The 18,259-nt window shown below is 41.2% G+C and overlaps 2 protein-coding genes across 2 annotated transcripts; both read left to right on the top strand.

Annotated features, from left to right (window-relative positions):
* Positions 1-13,307: 13,307 nt before the first annotated feature.
* On the top strand, positions 13,308-13,827 carry LOC145045721 (uncharacterized). Its single transcript, XM_078994045.1, has 2 exons — positions 13,308-13,381; positions 13,425-13,827. Exons 1-2 carry the CDS (start codon positions 13,308-13,310, stop codon positions 13,825-13,827), a joined length of 477 nt encoding a protein of 158 aa, XP_078850171.1.
* A 197-nt stretch (positions 13,828-14,024) lies between these two features.
* LOC145045720 (uncharacterized) lies at positions 14,025-14,599 on the top strand. Its single transcript, XM_078994044.1, has 2 exons — positions 14,025-14,310; positions 14,448-14,599. Exons 1-2 carry the CDS (start codon positions 14,025-14,027, stop codon positions 14,597-14,599), a joined length of 438 nt encoding a protein of 145 aa, XP_078850170.1.
* Positions 14,600-18,259: the final 3,660 nt, after the last annotated feature.

Raw genomic sequence — 18,259 nt, 5'->3', positions numbered from 1 at the left:
AATATTCAAAATGCGTGGGGCATTAAGAAGGGAAAAGGTTTAGAACTGGATATGACTAAAAGGATTAAACAATTATCGAGGACAATCTAAGGCTTACCAAAGATTGGTTGCTCAAGGACAATTGGAAGTATAGTGATAATTTTGGAAGGACCATATTGACATAATCTGTAAGGAGGCAACTCTTGTTCAGAAGTGATAGTCAAAATGAATCTGGAAATGTTTCAAAGTCAGAAATTTCAATCTGTGTAAGATTAAGGAAACTTAATGCAAGAAGGATTTATCCAAGGAATTGATCTCCTTTGGAATACTCTGTAATGATTGTTGCCAAGTCTTTGTGAATTTGTGCATAATCGTTACGAGAGGATCAATGCATATAAGTTTAGAATCTAACAGATTTCAGTAAATGACATGAATTTGGAATTCTTGTATTTGCAGTAAGGATTTGGGAGTGTGAAAGAGAATCATTGAAGTTATGTTCAATTGATCTAGTTCACAAAGTAAAGATCATAGACAAACATAGTATGCATACTTGCTGTATGACATGACTAGTGTTTAGAAAACATAGTGTACATGCTTGGAGCATGGGATAACTATTGTTTTAAATTCAAGAATATAGTTGATAGCTGAAACAGTATACAATGAATAATGTGTAATCATATGGTGATAAATAAAAGGTGTTTTATTTATGTTCATAGGTTTTGATACCATATTGGATTCAATTATTCTTGTGTTTCATTTTGCATGTTTTGACTTCCAGAATAAACCAGGTTATTCTTCCGGAATGACTAAGTTATTCAAACCATCCACATTCGGTCATATGTTGGAAGTAGATATGAATCAAGACTGTCATGGGTTGGCTTGTAGAGGTCTAAGATGTTGGACAAAGGGATACAACACTCATGAGTGCTCATATGTTCTGAGTATTGGATTCAACCCGCGCTCATTGGAATCACTTCATGGATTTTATCACGAGTGATCATGAGATGATAATATCTTATATTCTTCAAACCTAGAGATATGAGTTGTTACTATGAGTTGGTTGTACATTGATTGCACGAAAACGCATTTGGTAACTCGGTGCTATAAAACGTGCCTTTGTGTATGATTCAACAAGTACTAGAACAAGCCATATGAATCGAAGTTTATCCATTCCTTTTAACTTCAGGATAAAAGCAATATCTGTGGGCCCCTCGATGATTTGATGATGACAAATGGAAGTGCTCGGCCGGGCCAGGACTGATTTGATTTGTTCAATTAGTCAGTCGTCATAAATCGGAAATCGGGAAACAACAAATGGACAGAGAGAATGATTATAATCCATGTCTCAGTCCATATGATATTTAGAATGGAGGAATATATGATTCCTTATCTAATGGACGCATCATTGATTTGTTCAGAGTTCGACAGTGGCTTTAAGAGCTACGATTGCTAGTCGGGTTATGAAGTTGTACTTGCAATAATAGTTTTAGACTTATCCAAGTGGGAGACTGTTGGATTAGATGTCTAAGCCCATAACTATTATTGGTATGTACTTGACCCGAGAGTAGCCTGGTCCATTTAGGTTGCATATCATCAGGACAATTTGTTAGGATGGACTTTTGAGAGAAGGTTATTTATGGTTTATTAATATATTACAAGTTATAATATATTAATATGAAATCATATGTTTTAATAAGTATCGATCAAGAATTAATTTGGAATTAATTTAGTGATCAAAAGAGACTAATTAAATCTATGGGGACTAATTATGAAAATTAGTTATATTTATATGTGTTGGGCTTATGATCTATGTTGGACCAAGTTTATGTATGGATACATAAAGAGTTGGGCCACATGAACCATGGATCATAAAACCCATGGGTATGGATTATGGGTTATACCAATGATCCTTGGAATCCTACATATAAATAGGTTACTCCATAGCCAAAATCACCACTTCTTTTCTTAGATAAATATGGAGGTTTTTTGGTGCATGGAATTCTCTCTCAAGAGCCATCTTTGTCCTAGGTGTGTTGTGATTCCATTTGAGGCATTTCATACTATTGGTGCTAAGCTCTTAAGACCAAATACATCAAGACTTCAAGCCACATAAAAGGTATGTTTCCCTAACTAGTATATTATATGGTTTATGTCAAATGCATGCTAGTTATAGGTTTAATGCCTTGGAAACCATTTGCATGTATAATTAGTGAAAACATAGATCCAAGGTATTTAGGGTTGTATGTGAACCATAGGATGTTGTATTATACCAAAACCCAACACACATAACCTTAGTGTGAAGTTACACGAGATAGCAACTGGTTTGCTGAAGTTGTGTTTGGTTCCCAGAATCTTTTGTCAGGGAGAGCGTATAGTATCGGAACTAGCCTTCACATTATGACCTTAATAAAACAAATATATTTTAAGGTAATTAGTACGATCAGTATGTTATTTATAAGACAACTGAGTACTTATATTTTCCCATTACTTTCATAAAGTGATAGTTCCACTTGAAAGTTAATGCAAACTATTTTCGAGTCAAGATAGTTATAAATTAGGGAAAAACTTACATCTTTTCAAAACAACAAACAGAATAGTCGGGTCTACTACATTCAGTAGAAAGGGTCCATAATGATAACCTTATGATTCCTTAATGTATACATCAAGAGAGATATATTAATAATATCTGATAGGTAATAGGATGTGTGCTTTCTGCTTCATTTCCTGTTCCTTGTTTGGTTGTGGGCTTAGAGCGGATTCACCCAACCTATTATCCATTTGATATTAGTTATATATATGTTCCATATACATTAAGTCATCATAATGTAACATCCGGATTCCCAGGCATATTTTTATTCATTTATATTTTTGGGGTTTATGAGGGGACTCGGCGAGTTGGCGCCAAGACTCGCCGAGTAGGGACGCGGATGTTCATTCAATTTCATGACCGGACTCGGCAAGTCCATTCGTGGACTCAGCGAGTCCACGCTTTTAATGAAACCCTAATTTCTCGAGTTTGGGGCCTATTTAAAGGGCCTTATGGTCGTCATTTGTGCTCACCAGCCCCTAGAGCGAAACCCTAGTGAACTTGAGCGTTTGGAGTGAGAGAAGGAGCCATTATCAACCTTGAAGGTGTTGTCTAGCAATGGAAAGGAAGCTTTAGCCAAGAGGAAGCAAGAGGGTTAACTTCCTGAAGATCTGAGGTCCAGAACATCACGTTTGAGGTAATATTTTCAAACAATTTTCTGTTGAGGTGATGTTCATGTTGATTTAGGGCTTATTGAGCCATTTTGTGACTATATCTAGTACTCCCATGGTCCCCTAAGCGAGTTAGTTTCTGGATTTAGACCCATGGAGGTCCAGAGTGCCTCTTTGTCCAAGCTTTTTATGAGTCTATGGAGGTTTTGGTTTGGGATCATTATGTGTGAGGTTAAAACACCATTTATGAGTCAATAGGTGTGATATGAGCGCCAAGACATAAACTTTACGTGATAAATAATCTTGGAAAGACTGGATCTATGAGCTAGTGGAACAGATCTGACCTCAGAAGATCGTTTGGGGTTATGCATGGAATGCACTCACCGAGTCCATTGGCAGACTCGGCGAGTTGAAGCGAGTTATTCCGTGTTTTTGAACCAGGGGTTGGGTAACCGAGTTGGGTGAGTGTCTCGGTGAGTCGGAAGGGGTTCAGAGGAATCGGGTCCTCGTAGGGACTCGGCGAGTCCACGCCGGACTCGGCGAGTTGGGTTGACTGTTGACCATTGACCAGAATTGATCGATGTTGACTTGATAAAGTTAGTCAATCCTAGTTGGGAAAGTGTTAATTAGAGATATATTTTTGTATAAGAGGACTATAGCTTGGGAGATCGAGCACTAGTGATTTCAGGGATTTACGAGTTACCGAGATACACAAGGTGAGTCTTCTCACTATACTTTACCTTGAGTAGGTAAATAGAGTTATGTGATACAGTGTTTTATATATATTGTTTGTTGCACTGCATTCTTCTATGTGATTTTTGCTGTGCATGCTTGCAGAGTTAGAACCTGAGGGTTCACAGAGTTTTGGGTGCACGGACCTGTTGGGTTTTGAGCATTCTAACACTCCTAAGTGTACATGCAACCCTAAATACCTTGGATCTATGTTTTCTCTATTATACATGCAAATATGAACATCCAAGGTATTATCCTAATCTAGCATACAAAATAATGGATATAACAAGATAGAATACATACCTCTTTGATAGTGCTTGTCTTCATGAAGCTTGAGTGCTTAGTGCCCCAAGTGTGACACCTCAAATGGTTCACACAACACCATAAGCACTTGGAATAACTTAGAGAGAAATTAGAACACTTCATGAAATCGTGTAGCCCTCATACATACACATAGTGTTAGTCATAGTCACGATTTCTTGAGCCATGGGTTTCTTTTATATGGTGGCTATTAGGGTTACACCATGTAACTCATGACTTTACCCATTCCTTATGCTCCATGGGTTTTAACCTCCATGGAGTATCCATGGGTCATCCCATGGACTTAGTCCAACATAAGGAATCTTGGATCACAAGCCCACATATATAAGAATGAATGATTTACACAATCAACCCATATATTTAATTAGTCTTCTTTTGATCACTTAATTAATTCTAGATTAATTCTTGATCAATACTAATTAAATAATCTCATTATTCTTATTATTAATATACTAGAACTTATAATATATTAATAACCGTAAGTGTCTTATTTCTCTCATTATAGTCTATCCAAGTGCATGATGCCATGCAACCCAAATGGACCATGCCGGGTCGGGTCAAGTCTTACCAATTATAGTTATGGACTTAGACATTAATCCAACAGGACCCACATAGTTATAGCCTCGAGTGGCTAATATGTGTTATATGTGGTATTTTGGGGAACTCACTAAGCTTTGTGCTTACAGTGTTTTGTGTTATGTGTTTCAGGTACTAGTGAGGATCGCGGGAAGGCGCCGGCTTGATCAGTAGACACACGGGATTTTTATGATATGAGATCTTGGTATTTTTAGATGTTATAAATTGAGTTTCAAACAGTGATGTTTTTATGATTTACAAATGAATTATATTTTTATAAATGCAAAAAATTGTTTTGGAAATTTACGGTGTTACAAGTTGGTATCAGAGCCTTGGTTTGAGGGATTCGGGTACACCTTCGGGAGTATTTGAACACAAACTGAGAATTTGGAAAATATTTTCAAAAGAGAACCAAGTTTTCTAAAACAATTAAAAGATTTTCAGAGAAACACAGAGCAGAGACGTGTGTACGATCAGTCAGCGCCCGAACGGTGATTTCCCAAAATACCCTTATGTTATATGTTTATGAGATTGATTTGATGTATTCTCTTGCTAGAGAGGGCTAGGTATTCCTATTAGGAATAGGGTGGCCTGATTTATGATGCCTTAGCCTAGGGGAAGGTGAGCTGCTATGAGATGCTTGAGAGTGAGTAGGTAGCAGTGAGGAGCTATGAGAGATCTATAGAGAGTGGATTATGCATAATAGAGTACTTGGGACTTGGGATCCTAAGAGGAGGACTTAGGGTGTACACTGATACGGTGCGGACAGTAGTATTGGGCCCGTTATACTGAAAACACCGGGGCGGTGTACATTTCAAGCAAGAATCTTCGGGGTGCCAGAGATTAAGGGGGGATGCGTTATCGAGTGCGAGTATGCTCGAATGAATTTCTAATATATCATATGTTATATTTTAGAGGTAGATCATGGTGAGGACACGACTTATGCCAGGGAACAGCGAGGCTAGTGATGAGGAGATCCGCCAGATCATCCATGAGGAGGTGGCTGCGGCCATCAGGGCAGAGATACTAGAGATGTTTGGGTCTATTAAGACCACGCTGATTGAGACTTTTGACGAGCATTATGCCGCTCTTTCTGAGGCTGCTGTCGCAGCGGCCACTGTAGCCGTCGCTGCTGCTAGGCCACAAGGGGGTGACTCGTTGTTGTTCAGGGAGTTCAGCAACACGATGCCTCCAGAGTTCGATAGGACGCAGGATCCAATTGCAGAGATGAGATGGGTATCTGACATTGAGGGATGTTTCTATACTTGCTCGTGTCCGGAGCACTTGAGGGTTCGGTTTGCACTGAACCAGCTTCGCCTAGGGGCGAAGGACTGGTGGAAGTTCGCGACAGCACACTATTCTCCAGCAGAGCTTGCTGCGGTGACCTAGGAGAGGTTCACCACCATGTTTCGTGATGAGTAGGTTCCCTCAGTGGAACGAGATCAGTTGGCACAAGAGTTTTTGACCCTTAAGCAGGGTACGGAGTCTGTTACGGCTATTACCAGGATGTTTCATGAAAGGGCAATGTTCTACCCTGAGCACGTGTCTACTGAGCAGGCACGAATGAGCCGTTACTTGAGTATTTTGAGGAGAGACATTCGGGAGTTCGTGGCGAACTCCTCACACCGGACATTTGCTGAGCCTCAGGCAAATGCTCGGAAGAGGGAGATTGAGCTAGAGACTCAGGCGAGGGAGGAGGCGGAGTCTCAGGGGAGGGATCGGCGACCAGCACAGTCTCAGCCGGTAGCCAAGCGGGCCAAGCTTACTGATCCCAAAGCAGGGAGCCAGAAGGGCCGCACTTGTGGGAAGTGCGGAAAGGGTCATGATGGAGTTTGTAGAGCGGGATCTTTCTATAAGTGTGGCAAGGAGGGGCATATGGCCAAGGACTGCCCAAAGGGGTTTACAGTATGTTCTCACTGCAACCAGACCGGACACCGGAAGGTAGAGTGTCCGCTGTTGTGAGGGACTACCCAGGGAGCATCACAGGGATCTGCCCTTGCTTCTATTAGAGCTACTGAGAGCCGGCCAGTGAAGGCCGAGGTAACGAAGGCGCGAGGGAGAGCCTTCCAGTTGACCGCGGAGGAGGTATGCGCAGCGCCCGATGTCGTGGCTGGTATGTACTCTTTCATGTAATTATTTAATGTTTAAAATTTTATGCTTATATTATGATATGCGTAGGTACTTTTCTTATGAATTATGTACCTGCTTTGGTGTTATTTGACTCGGGTGTGAGTCGATCTTATATCATTGGCTTTCAGTCGGCACATCAGCCTTAGTCGAGAGGCGTTGAGTCGATCTCTAAGAGTTTCCATCGCCGACGAGAGAGCAGTATATGCCACGGAAGTGATTCGAGGATGTGTACTCGAGATTTTCGGTGTAGATTTTCCTATTGATTTGGTCCCGATTGCGATAGGGGATGTCTGTGTCATCGTAGGCATGGATTGGTTGAGCAGATTTGGAGCAGTTATCGACTGCGAGCGACAGATGGTGACTATACGAGACCCAAGTAGGGAAGTTCTTACTTTGTACGACGAGGGTACCCATCCACATTCAGCGTTTTGTTCGGCTGCTAGAGCGAGGCAAAGTCTACAACAGGGCTGTAGTGGTTTTGTAGTGTATGTGTTGGATACGTGGGTTGGTGCAGGGAGACCGAGTGCGGTTGAGGAGGTCCCGATAGTGTGTGAATTCCCGGATGTTTCCTTGAGGAGTTACCGGGTGTGCCTCCCGAGAGGCAGGTGGAGTTTCGCATTGATTTGATTCCGAGGGCAGCACCTATCGCCAAGCTGCCCTATCGCCTTGCACCTCCAGAGATGTAGGAGTTATCCTCGCAGCTTCAGGAGCTGCTGGGGAAGGGGTTTATACGGTCGAGTAGCTCGCCGTAGGGAGCACCGATCCTGTTTGGGAAGAAAAAGGATGGTTCGCACCGAATGTGCATAGATTATCGAGAGCTGAATAAGTTAACGGTCAAGAACCGTTATCCTTTGCCAAGGATCGATGATTTGTTCGATCGGCTGCAGGGAGCATCTTGGTTTTCCAAGATTGATCTGAGATGTGGATATCATCAGATGAGGGTGCGCGAGGAGGATATTCAGAAGACTGCGTTCAGGACTCGTTATGGGCATTACGAGTTCGTGGTGATGCCATTCAGGCTCACCAATGCGTCTGCAGCATCCATGGATCTCATGAATAGGGTATGCAGACCGATGTTGGATTGCTCAGTGATTGTGTTCATTGACGACATTTTGGTGTATTCAAAGTCCCGGGTGCAGCATGAGGAGCATTTGCGGGAGATCCTCAGCGTGCTGAGATCGGAGAGGCTTTACGCCAAATTCTCCAAGTGCGATTTTTGGTTATGAGAGGTGCAGTTCCTTGGTCACCTTGTTAACCAAGAGGGGATTTTGGTCGATCCGGCCAAGATCGAGGCAGTAATGAGTTAGGAGGTGCCAAAATCTCCTTCTAAGATCAGGAGTTTTCTAGGGTTGGTCGGCTATTATCAGAGGTTCATCATGAATTTCTCCAAGATTGTTGTTCCTCTCACCAGATTGACCCGGAAGGGTGTGGTGTTCAGCTGGGGCCCAGAGCAGCAGGCCTCATTTGAGACTCTTCGCCAGAGATTATGCGAAGCCCTGGTGTTGACTCTTCCAGAGGGGTTGGAGGACTTCGTGGTGTATTGTGACACATCGATATCTGGGTTGGGCGCGGTGTTGATGCAGAGGGGGCATGTGATCGCATATGCATCGAGGCAGCTAAAGTCCCATGAGGCAAGATATCCCACCCACAATCTAGAGTTGGGGGCTGTAGTGTTCACCCTCAAGATTTGGTGCCATTACCTGTATGGGGTTCGGTGTACGATATACACGGATCACAAGAGTTTGAAGTATTTGATGGATCAGCAGAATCTGAACATGCGTCAGAGGAGATGGTTGGACGTGGTAAAGGATTATGATTGTGAGATCCTGTACCACCCGGGCAAGGCTAATGTGGTGGTTGACGCCCTGATTCGTACAGTAGAGAGCGCCCCGATTCGGGATATTTGTATGAGATTGACAGTGATGACTTCGGTATTGGACACCATCAGAGGGGCTCAGGCTGAGGCAATGAGACTCGAGAACCACAAGAGAGAGCGAGTTATCGGGCAGGTGATGGAGTTCGTGACCGATAGCAGAGGGCTTATGACATTCCAGGGTCGGATTTGGGTACCGTTTGTTGGAGGAACACATACCATCTTGATGGAGGAGGCACATAAATCGAGATTCTCGATCCATCCCGGAGCCACTAAGATGTTTCTAGATCTTAAAAAGGAGTATTGGTGGCCCTGTATGAAGAGAGATGTAGCATGGTTCGTTGAGAGGTGCTTAACCTGTCGCAAGGTTAAAGCTGAGCACCAGCGTACGCATGGCAAGTTGCAGCCATTGGAGGTTCCCGAGTGGAAGGGGTAACTGATCACCATGGATTTTATCACCAAGTTTCCAAGGACTGCTAGGGGTGTCGATGTAATTTGGGTGATTGTGGACAGGTTGACGAAGCTCACTTCCTTGCCATCAGTGAGAGCCCTTCTGCTGAGAGTTTGGCAGAATTGTACGTGAGAGAGGTGGTATCGCAACATGGAGTGCCAATCTCGATTGTCTCAGATCGAGATATGCATTTCACTTCCATATTTTGGAAGAAATTCCATGAGGAGTTGGGTACGAGGTTGCATTTTAGTATCGCATACCACCCGCAGACTGACAGACAGAGTGAGCGGACGATTCAGACGCTTGAGGACATGCTTCGAGCATGTGTGCTAGATTTCGGCGGAAGCTGGGACACGTATTTTCCCTTAGAGGAGTTTTCCTACAACAACAGCCATCATTCGAGCATTGGTATGCCGCCCTTTGAGCTGTTGTATGGGAGGAGGTGTCGGACCCCCATTTGCTGGGGAGAAGTAGGGCAACGTGTGATGGGAAGTACAGAGATTGTAATGCAGAAGACAGAGCAGATACAACGGGTCGGATAGAGATTGTTGACCGCTCAGAGCCGCCAGAAGAGTTATGCGGATAGACGACGATCCGAGCTTGAGTTCCAGGTCGGTGACTATGTTCTCCTAAAGTTATCTCCTTGGAAAGGAGTGACTCGATTTAGGAAGAGGGGCAAGCTAGGGCCCTGGTATATTGGATCGTTCAGAGTAATCGCGAGGGTGGGAAGGGTAGCGTATCGCTTGGAGCTACCTGCGGAGTTGGAGCGGATTCATAATAACTTCGACGTGTCTCAGTTGATGAAGTGTATAGCCGACGAGTCGGCGATAGTGCCGCTAGAGGACATTTAGGTGGATGCGATCCTGAACTACGCAGAGAGACCAGTTGCGATTTTGGATCGGAAAATCAAGGTTCCGAGGAACAAGGAGGTGCCCCTGGCACAGGTCTAGTGGCAGCATCGGAAAGGGTCGGAGCTTACTTGGGAATCGGAGCGTGAGATACGTGTGCACTATCCGGAGTTGTTTTCAGAGTGAGACTTCGAGGGCGAAGTCTGATTCTAGTGGGGGAGAATTGTAACATCCGGATTCCCAGGTATATTTTTATTCATTTATATTTTTGGGGTTTATGAGGGGACTCGGCGAGTTGGTGCCAAGACTCGCCGACTAGGGACACGGATGTTCATTCAATTTCATCACCGGAATCGGCAAGTCCATTCGTGGACTCGGCGAGTCCATTCTGTTTAATGAAACCCTAATTTCTTGGGTTTGGGGCCTATGGCTGTCATTTGTGCTCACCAACCCCCAAAGCGAAACCCTAGTGAACTTGAGCGTTTGGAGTGAGAGAAGGAGCCATTATCAACCTTGGAGGTGTTGTCTAGCAAGGGAAAGGAAGCTTTAGCCAAGAGGAAGCAAGAGGGTTAACTTCCTGAAGATCTGAGGTCCAGAACATCACGTTTGAGGTACTATTTTCGAACCATTCTCTGTTGAGGTGATGTTCATGTTGATTTAGGGCTTATTGAGACCTTTTGTGACAAGATCTAGTGCTCCCATGGTCCCCTAAGTGAGTTAGGTTCTGGATGTAGACCCATGGAGGTCCAGAGTGCCTCTTTGTCCAAGCTTTTTATGAGTCTATGGAGGTTTTGGTTTGGGATCATTGTGTGTGAGGTTAAAACACCGTTTATGAGTCAATAGGTGTGATATGAGCGCCAATACATAAACTTTACGTGATAAATAATCTTGGAAAGACTGGATCTATGAGCTAGTGGAACAGATCTGACCTCAGAAGATCGTTTGGGGTTATGCATGGAATGCACTCACCGAGTCCATTGGCAGACTCGGCGAGTTGAAGCGAGTTATTCCGTGTTTTTGAACCAGGGGTTGGGTAACCGAGTTGGGTGAGTGTCTCGGTGAGTCGGAAGGGGTTCAGAGGAATCGGGTCCTCGTAGGGACTCGGCGAGTCCACGCCGGACTCGGCGAGTTGGGTTGACTGTTGACCATTGACCAGAATTGACCGATGTTGACTTGATAAAGTTAGTCAATCCTAGTTGGGAAAGTGTTAATTAGAGATATATTTTTGTATAGGAGGACTATAGCTTGGGAGATCGAGCACTAGTGATTTCAGGGATTTACGAGTTACCGAGATACGCAAGGTGAGTCTTCTCACTATACTTTACCTTGAGTAGGTAAATAGAGTTATGTGATATAGTGTTTTATATATATTGTTTGTTGCACTGCATTCTTCTATGTGATTTATGTTATGCATGCTTGCAGAGTTAGAACCTGAGGGTTCACAGAGTTTTGGGTGCACGGACCCACAGAGTTATAGCCTCGAGTGGCTAAGATGTGTTATATGTGGTATTTTGGGGAACTCACTAAGCTTTGTGCTTACAGTGTTTTGTGTTATGTGTTTCAGGTACTAGTGAGGATCGCAGGAAGGCGCCGACTTGATCAGTATACACACGGGATTTTTATGATATGAGATCTTGGGATTTTTATATGTTGTAAATTGAGTTTCAAACAATGATGTTTTTATGATTTACAAATGAATTATGTTTTTATAAATGCAAAAAATTATTTTGTAAATTTACGGTGTTACACATAAGGGGTACCAGGTATGGGTCAGGTCATAGGACACTAATTTAATGCATAATCCATTTTATCAAACCATCATTTTAAAGGACCTTAGGTAGTTAACTCTATCATACCTTAGTTTATACATCGAACGTTATGTATATTTAATATCCAATAGGTAGTTGGGTGTGTGTCTTCCGCCTCATTCCCTGTTCCTTATTTGGTTGTGGGCTTAGGGTAGATTCACACAATTAACTATCTGTTTGATATTAGATTATATATAGCTAGTATAAACTAAGTGATTATAGAAGGAACCACTGTGGTTACTATATTATTATAAGAAATAAGGGTTTTCTTAAAAGAATTTTTTCATAAACTATAAAGGAACTATTACAGTTAACTCTGTGAGTACCAAGGGAATACGCCACGGTTATATACAACAAGGTTCTAACAACCAATGGGATGTGTGTCATCCGCCTCATTCCCTGTTCCTTGTTTGGTTGTGGGATTAGGGCGGATACACACAATTGATTGTTTGTTTACTCTAAGTTTATATAACTTATATCCATTTAGTACTCATAGAAAGGATTGTAGAGTCATTGTTACTTATCTTTCATCAAAGTAGGAAATATAGGATTTTCTGGAGGAACAGGCGAACATTTCTAAACATAACTTACAACCTGCATAACTTATAACTCACTACATTTTACAATAACTTTATACAACATACTTACATTACTAAAATCTTATGAACTCACCAGCTTAATTGCTGATAAACTATTTCAAATAACTTGTATTCTCAGGAAACTAGTAGACAGGTACTCGCGCTAGGAATTCTGAAGATGGAGCAGTATAACTCCAAGTCTTATTTTCTTATTTGCTTATGTATTCTATGTTTTGTGAACACACATATTGTAAACACTTTCTTTCTAATGAAATGGTTGTTCATTACTTTTCTTACTATGATGCATGTCTTGTGATACTAAACATGACGTCCTCCACCCCCGAACGTTTCCGCCGTTCCGGTTTTGGGGTTTGACATTATTGTATACAGGCATACGAGGATTTGCGTCTTGACTATTACCGTCAGCGATATTAGATGAATCTTGGGGGAAATTGAAAAATGGATTAAATTGAGGCTTTGATGGATCCATATTATGGAATTAAATGAGTGTTGTTTGTAACATGTACATGTATACATGTATATATATTAGAGCTAAATGATTAAGATTTGGGTATGTGTGTCATAGATAAATTACTATACAATTATATGAATAGTAAGATATTGTTTCTCTGTAACATAGTAGTGTGTGCCATAATAAGTTACATAGTAGTTTGTGTCATGATAAGTTACTATACGTGGAGCCAATTGTTACAAATGAAATGTCGTCTTGTGTGACATTGATACTCATTTTAAACTAGACCATTTTTTTCTATATACATCCCATTCTAATTTCATCGCCAAAAAGGTTTTTACATGTCCAATTCTTCTTCTTCTTTATCTTCACCTGTAAATGTTGTCCAATGGTTTACTGATGATTCATACTGCAAGTTTATGAATCAATATATTGAATTGCTAAAACAATAACTACAGGACGACGCTTCTTCATCAAACACAAAAAAAGAAGAAAAAACGATATATTGAAAGGAATCGTGAAGATGGAGCTGAACGTCTGTATAAAGACTATTTTAATGAGCATCCGAACTATAATGAAGATTTATTCCAACATGGATTTCAAGTGCGAAGACCATTATTTAAGTGCATACTTGATGCGGTAACGATGTTCAATCCATACTTTCAAAGTAATAGAGTTTGCACGGGTAAACAAAGTTTATCATCTATTCAGAAATGCACTGTCGCGATTCGTATGTTAGTGTATGGTGTAGCTGCAGATGTCGTTAATGAATATCTACGTATTGCGGAAACCACCACAATAAAACGTGTCAAGAAATTTGTAAAAGCTATCATTAGTGTGTTTGGGGGCGAGTACTTGTGAAGACCAACTACTGAAGACCTTCAACAATTACTTCATCTTGGACACGAACAAGGGTTTCAAGGTATGTTAGGTAGTATTGATTATATGCGTTGGGAATGGAAAATTTGTCCAGTTGCATGGCATGGGCAATATGCTAGAGGAGATCATAAAACTCCAATAATAATGTTAGAAGCTGTTGCGTCACAAGATTTGTGGATATGGCATGCTTTTTTTGCCTTCCACGTACATTAAATGACATCAATGTGTTAGACCGTTCTCCTATTTTTCACGAGGTGTTAGAAGGGAAAACACCAAAGATTATCTTCCAAGTGAATGGTAACGATTACAACTTAGGTTACTACCTCACAGATGGAATTTATCCTAATTGGGCTACTTTTGTAAAATCAATATCATTACCTCAAGGACCGAAACATGCACTATTTGCAAAGAAGCAAGAGGCGCTAGGAAAGATGTTGAAAGAGCGTTTAGCGTATTACAAGCAAGGTTTGCTATTATTAGTGGACCACCACGTATGTGGTGCAAGGAAATAATTGGAGAAATAATGAGAGCTTGTTTCATTATGCACAATATGATTGTGGAATATGAACGTGATTCATATATTCATCAATTTGATTATACAGATAATGATGTTAATTTTAATATAGTTAGGCCTGAAATTTCCCAAAATCGTCTACCTTCATATGAAATGTATCTTCAGAGTCATGCAAAAATTCGTAACAGATCCACAAATCAAAAACTACAAGTGGATTTGATTGAAGAGATTTGGAACTGATTTGAACACGAAGAAAATGAGGAATAATATTGTAATATTAGTCTTATAATTCATGTTTTTTGTAACGCCTTAATATTTAAATAATTAATAAAGTAAAATAAATTTAATATTTATTATTATTTTGTTATTTTATTTTAAAAATATTATTTTAATTGTAATAATAAAATGTATGTTTATTTATTATTAAGTAACTATATATATATATATATATATATATATATATATATATATATATATAAAGTAATTATTGATGTGGCAGTGGGGATCACTTTTGAAATATGAGTTTTATTGCACTCATGTGAGTAGTTATTGCAAAGCTAATGTGTCACAATTGAAATATCAGTGGCATTGCACTAATGTGGATAGCCTAAGTTGCATGATCTAGACAAAGATTGCAATTACTCTGATCAGATAGACCATGCATTACCCAACAAGTTGTAGAAAAAACAAATGTTGGAATTGTACAATTTAGTAAATGCCTTAACATTTGTGTTTTTTATAGTGTAAAAAATTATATTTGCTAACTTATTTGAGGCTACTCTGAATTCAATGTTTTTGGTAATCAGTTTGAGATGGTGTCTTCTTTTTTAATTTAGGATGATTTATATTTGTGTTTTTTTAGTTAATGTAAACAATTTAATAGAGAAAATAGTGGATACAAGTCCTTTCCTATTAAATTCTAAAGTATCTTTAGTTTCTCCTTCTATTTGTGGATGCGTCTTTCTTTTATGGGTTTGTTCGACACAGAGCTTTTGGAAGCGTTTGAGAGCTTCTAGATTTTAGCTACTTGTAACAACATAAATTTTCAAACCAGATTTTTCATTTTCAGAACACATAAACTTATATATCATATTTCATAAAACCACAAGTCTCAAGTGTCAACATAAATCCATAATAAAAATTCAAATCCCAGAATCCTCAACAAGGTCTTGAACAGGTGTGTACAATCATGTCGGTGCCTTCCCGCGATCCTCAGAAGTACCTGAAACACATAACACAATAACACAGTAAGCACGAAGCTTATCGAGTTCCCCGAAGTACCATGCACAAATAATTAGCCATTCGAGGCTATAGCTCTGTAAGACCCTGCAGTCAATGTGTCTAAGTGGGACCCTCCAGCCTCGTAGCTCGTTGGACCCTCTGGTCCGGTCTAAGTAAGAACCCTCTAGCCTCATAGTTTGTTGGACCCTCCGGTCCGGTCTAAGTATCACATAATATAGCATACAACACATATCACACAGAACATGCATAACTTAAGTAAGCACATAAGAGCCTCTGGTCAAACATAATTACCACACTAGGTAAAGTATAGTGAGAAGACTTACCTCGTAAGCTAGCTAGTAAAATCTCATGCTCAGGATCCTCGATCTAGCCTTCGCCTATCACAAGGATAATATCTCTAATTTATACTCTCCTTACACTCGAATACACACTTCATTGATCTCTCTTACACTCTTAGCCCTAGAAATGGGTAAAAGACCATGTTACCGTTCCTTGAGCAGCAGACCTCATTTGAGACTCTTCACCAGAGATTGTGCGAAGCCCCAGTGTTAGACCTTCCCAAGGGAGTGGAGGACTTTGTGGTTTTCTATGACACATCCATATCCCGATTAGGTGCAGTGCTGATGCAGAGAGAACATGTGATAGCATACACATTGAGGCAGTTGAAGCCTCATGAGACGAGATATCCCACCCATGATCTAGATATGGGGGAGGTGGTGTTCACCCTCAAGATCTGGCGTCATTACCTGTACGGGGTTCGGTGTACCATATACACGGACCACAAAAGTTTGAAGTACCTCATGGACCATCCCAACCTAAATATACAACAGAGGAGATGGTTGGATGTGGTAAAAGATTATGACTGTGAGATCCTATATCATCCAGGCAAGGCTAATGTGGTAGCCGACGCCTAGAGTCGTAGAGCAGAGAGTGCCCCGATCTGAGATGTGTGTATGAGGATGAAAGTGATGGCTCCAGTCTTGGATACCATTCGAGAGGCCCAGGCGAAGACCGTGAAGCCGGAGAACCGCAAGAGGGAGCGGGTGATTAGGCAGGCGTCCGATTTTGTGATGGATAGCCGAGGACTTATAACTTTCCAAGGACGGATGTGGGTGCCCTATACAGGTGGAGTTCGTTGTATACTGACGGAGGAGGCGCATAAATCGAGGTTCTCTATCCATCCCGAGGCCACTAAGATGTATTTATACCCTAAGAGAGACTATTGGTGGCCATGTATGAAGAGGGATGTTGCTTGACCTGCCATCGGGTCAAGGCAGAGCACCAGCATCCACTTGGTCCATTGTAGCCTCTTGAGATTCCCTAGTGCAAGTAGGAGCAGATCTCGATGGAATTTATCACCAAGTTGCCAAGGACTGCGCGGGGAGTTGACGCGATTTGGGTGATTGTGGACCGACTGACGAAGAGTGCTCACTTCTTCGCTATTAGTGAAAGGTCTTATGCGGAGAGATTGGCCAAGATCTATGTAAAAGAAGTGTAGAACGACATGGAGTTCCGGTCTCGATAGTGTTGGATTAAGACGTGCGTTTTACTTCCAGGTTTTGGAAGAAGTTTCATGAGGAGTTGGGCCCGTGCTTGCATTTCAGTACTGTGTATGACCCACCGACAGATGAGAAGAGCGAGCGGACGATTCAGACACTTGAGTACATGTTGCGTGCATCTGTCATGGACTTCGGGGGAAGTTGGGACACCTACATACCACTGGCTGAGTTTTCCTACAACAACATCTATCATTCGAGTATAGGTATGCCTCCCTTTGAGCTTCTGTGTGGGAGAAGGTGTCAGACCCCTATTTGTTGGGGAGAAGTGGGACATAGAGTGATAGGTGGAACAGAGATAGTGCTGAAAACGACCAAGCAGATTCAACAAGTCAGACTGTGACATCCTCATTTTCACGGCCAGAAAAGACCGATTTTGTTTATGCTTTATAAATATCAGAGTACCTATTTTAATAAAAATGTTGTAGAATTTGTGTCCCAGTAAAACATGATAAATACGTTATCAAGGCGTTTCCGAAGAAAAGTATTTTTATTCCTTTTAAAACATTTGGGATGTCATCATCAATACAAAAACATAAGCATAAACAGAACTTACATTCATTATCACTAGTGATATATATCTCCTTAATCTCTCAGTGTAATGTGACTTCATATCAAAACCTGTGATACAAATAAATCGAGTGGGTCAGGTTGGGAAACCTGGTGAGTACTTAGGGTTTTCAACCCAAAATAATATAATTATTATGCTTAATCATCAAACAATTGACCCTATTACCCATCCCCATTATCTTATTTACTCTTAAGGATCTACCCTAAGAATCAACTATTTCTTGCTCATTCGTTCCTAAGGATCATCCTAAGGAATGAGAATGAAATCCATTGTTGCCAGGGTTTTCTTAATGGGTACTAAATCCATAGTTACCAAGGTTTGCTCAACAGACGCTAACTCCATAGTCGTCGGGGTTTACTCAACAGGCGCTAACTCAATAGTCGCCGAGGTTTATCTCGTTTATTGAAAGTGTCATTTTCGAGAGTCCACTCGCAATACATGTCAATGGGTTTTTAGAGTACACCGACGAACACATCGTTCACAACACCTACAGGTTGCGAATCTACGAGTGTTCCACTAGACTGTCTAGAA

The sequence above is a fragment of the Lactuca saligna genome, chromosome 5 (assembly GCF_052625555.1).
Source record: "Lactuca saligna cultivar CGN05327 chromosome 5, ASM5262555v1, whole genome shotgun sequence".
In the NCBI taxonomy this organism is placed as follows: domain Eukaryota; kingdom Viridiplantae; phylum Streptophyta; class Magnoliopsida; order Asterales; family Asteraceae; genus Lactuca; species Lactuca saligna.
The sequence above is the reverse complement of the archived record's forward strand: the minus strand, read 5'-3'. Positions and strand labels throughout refer to the sequence as shown.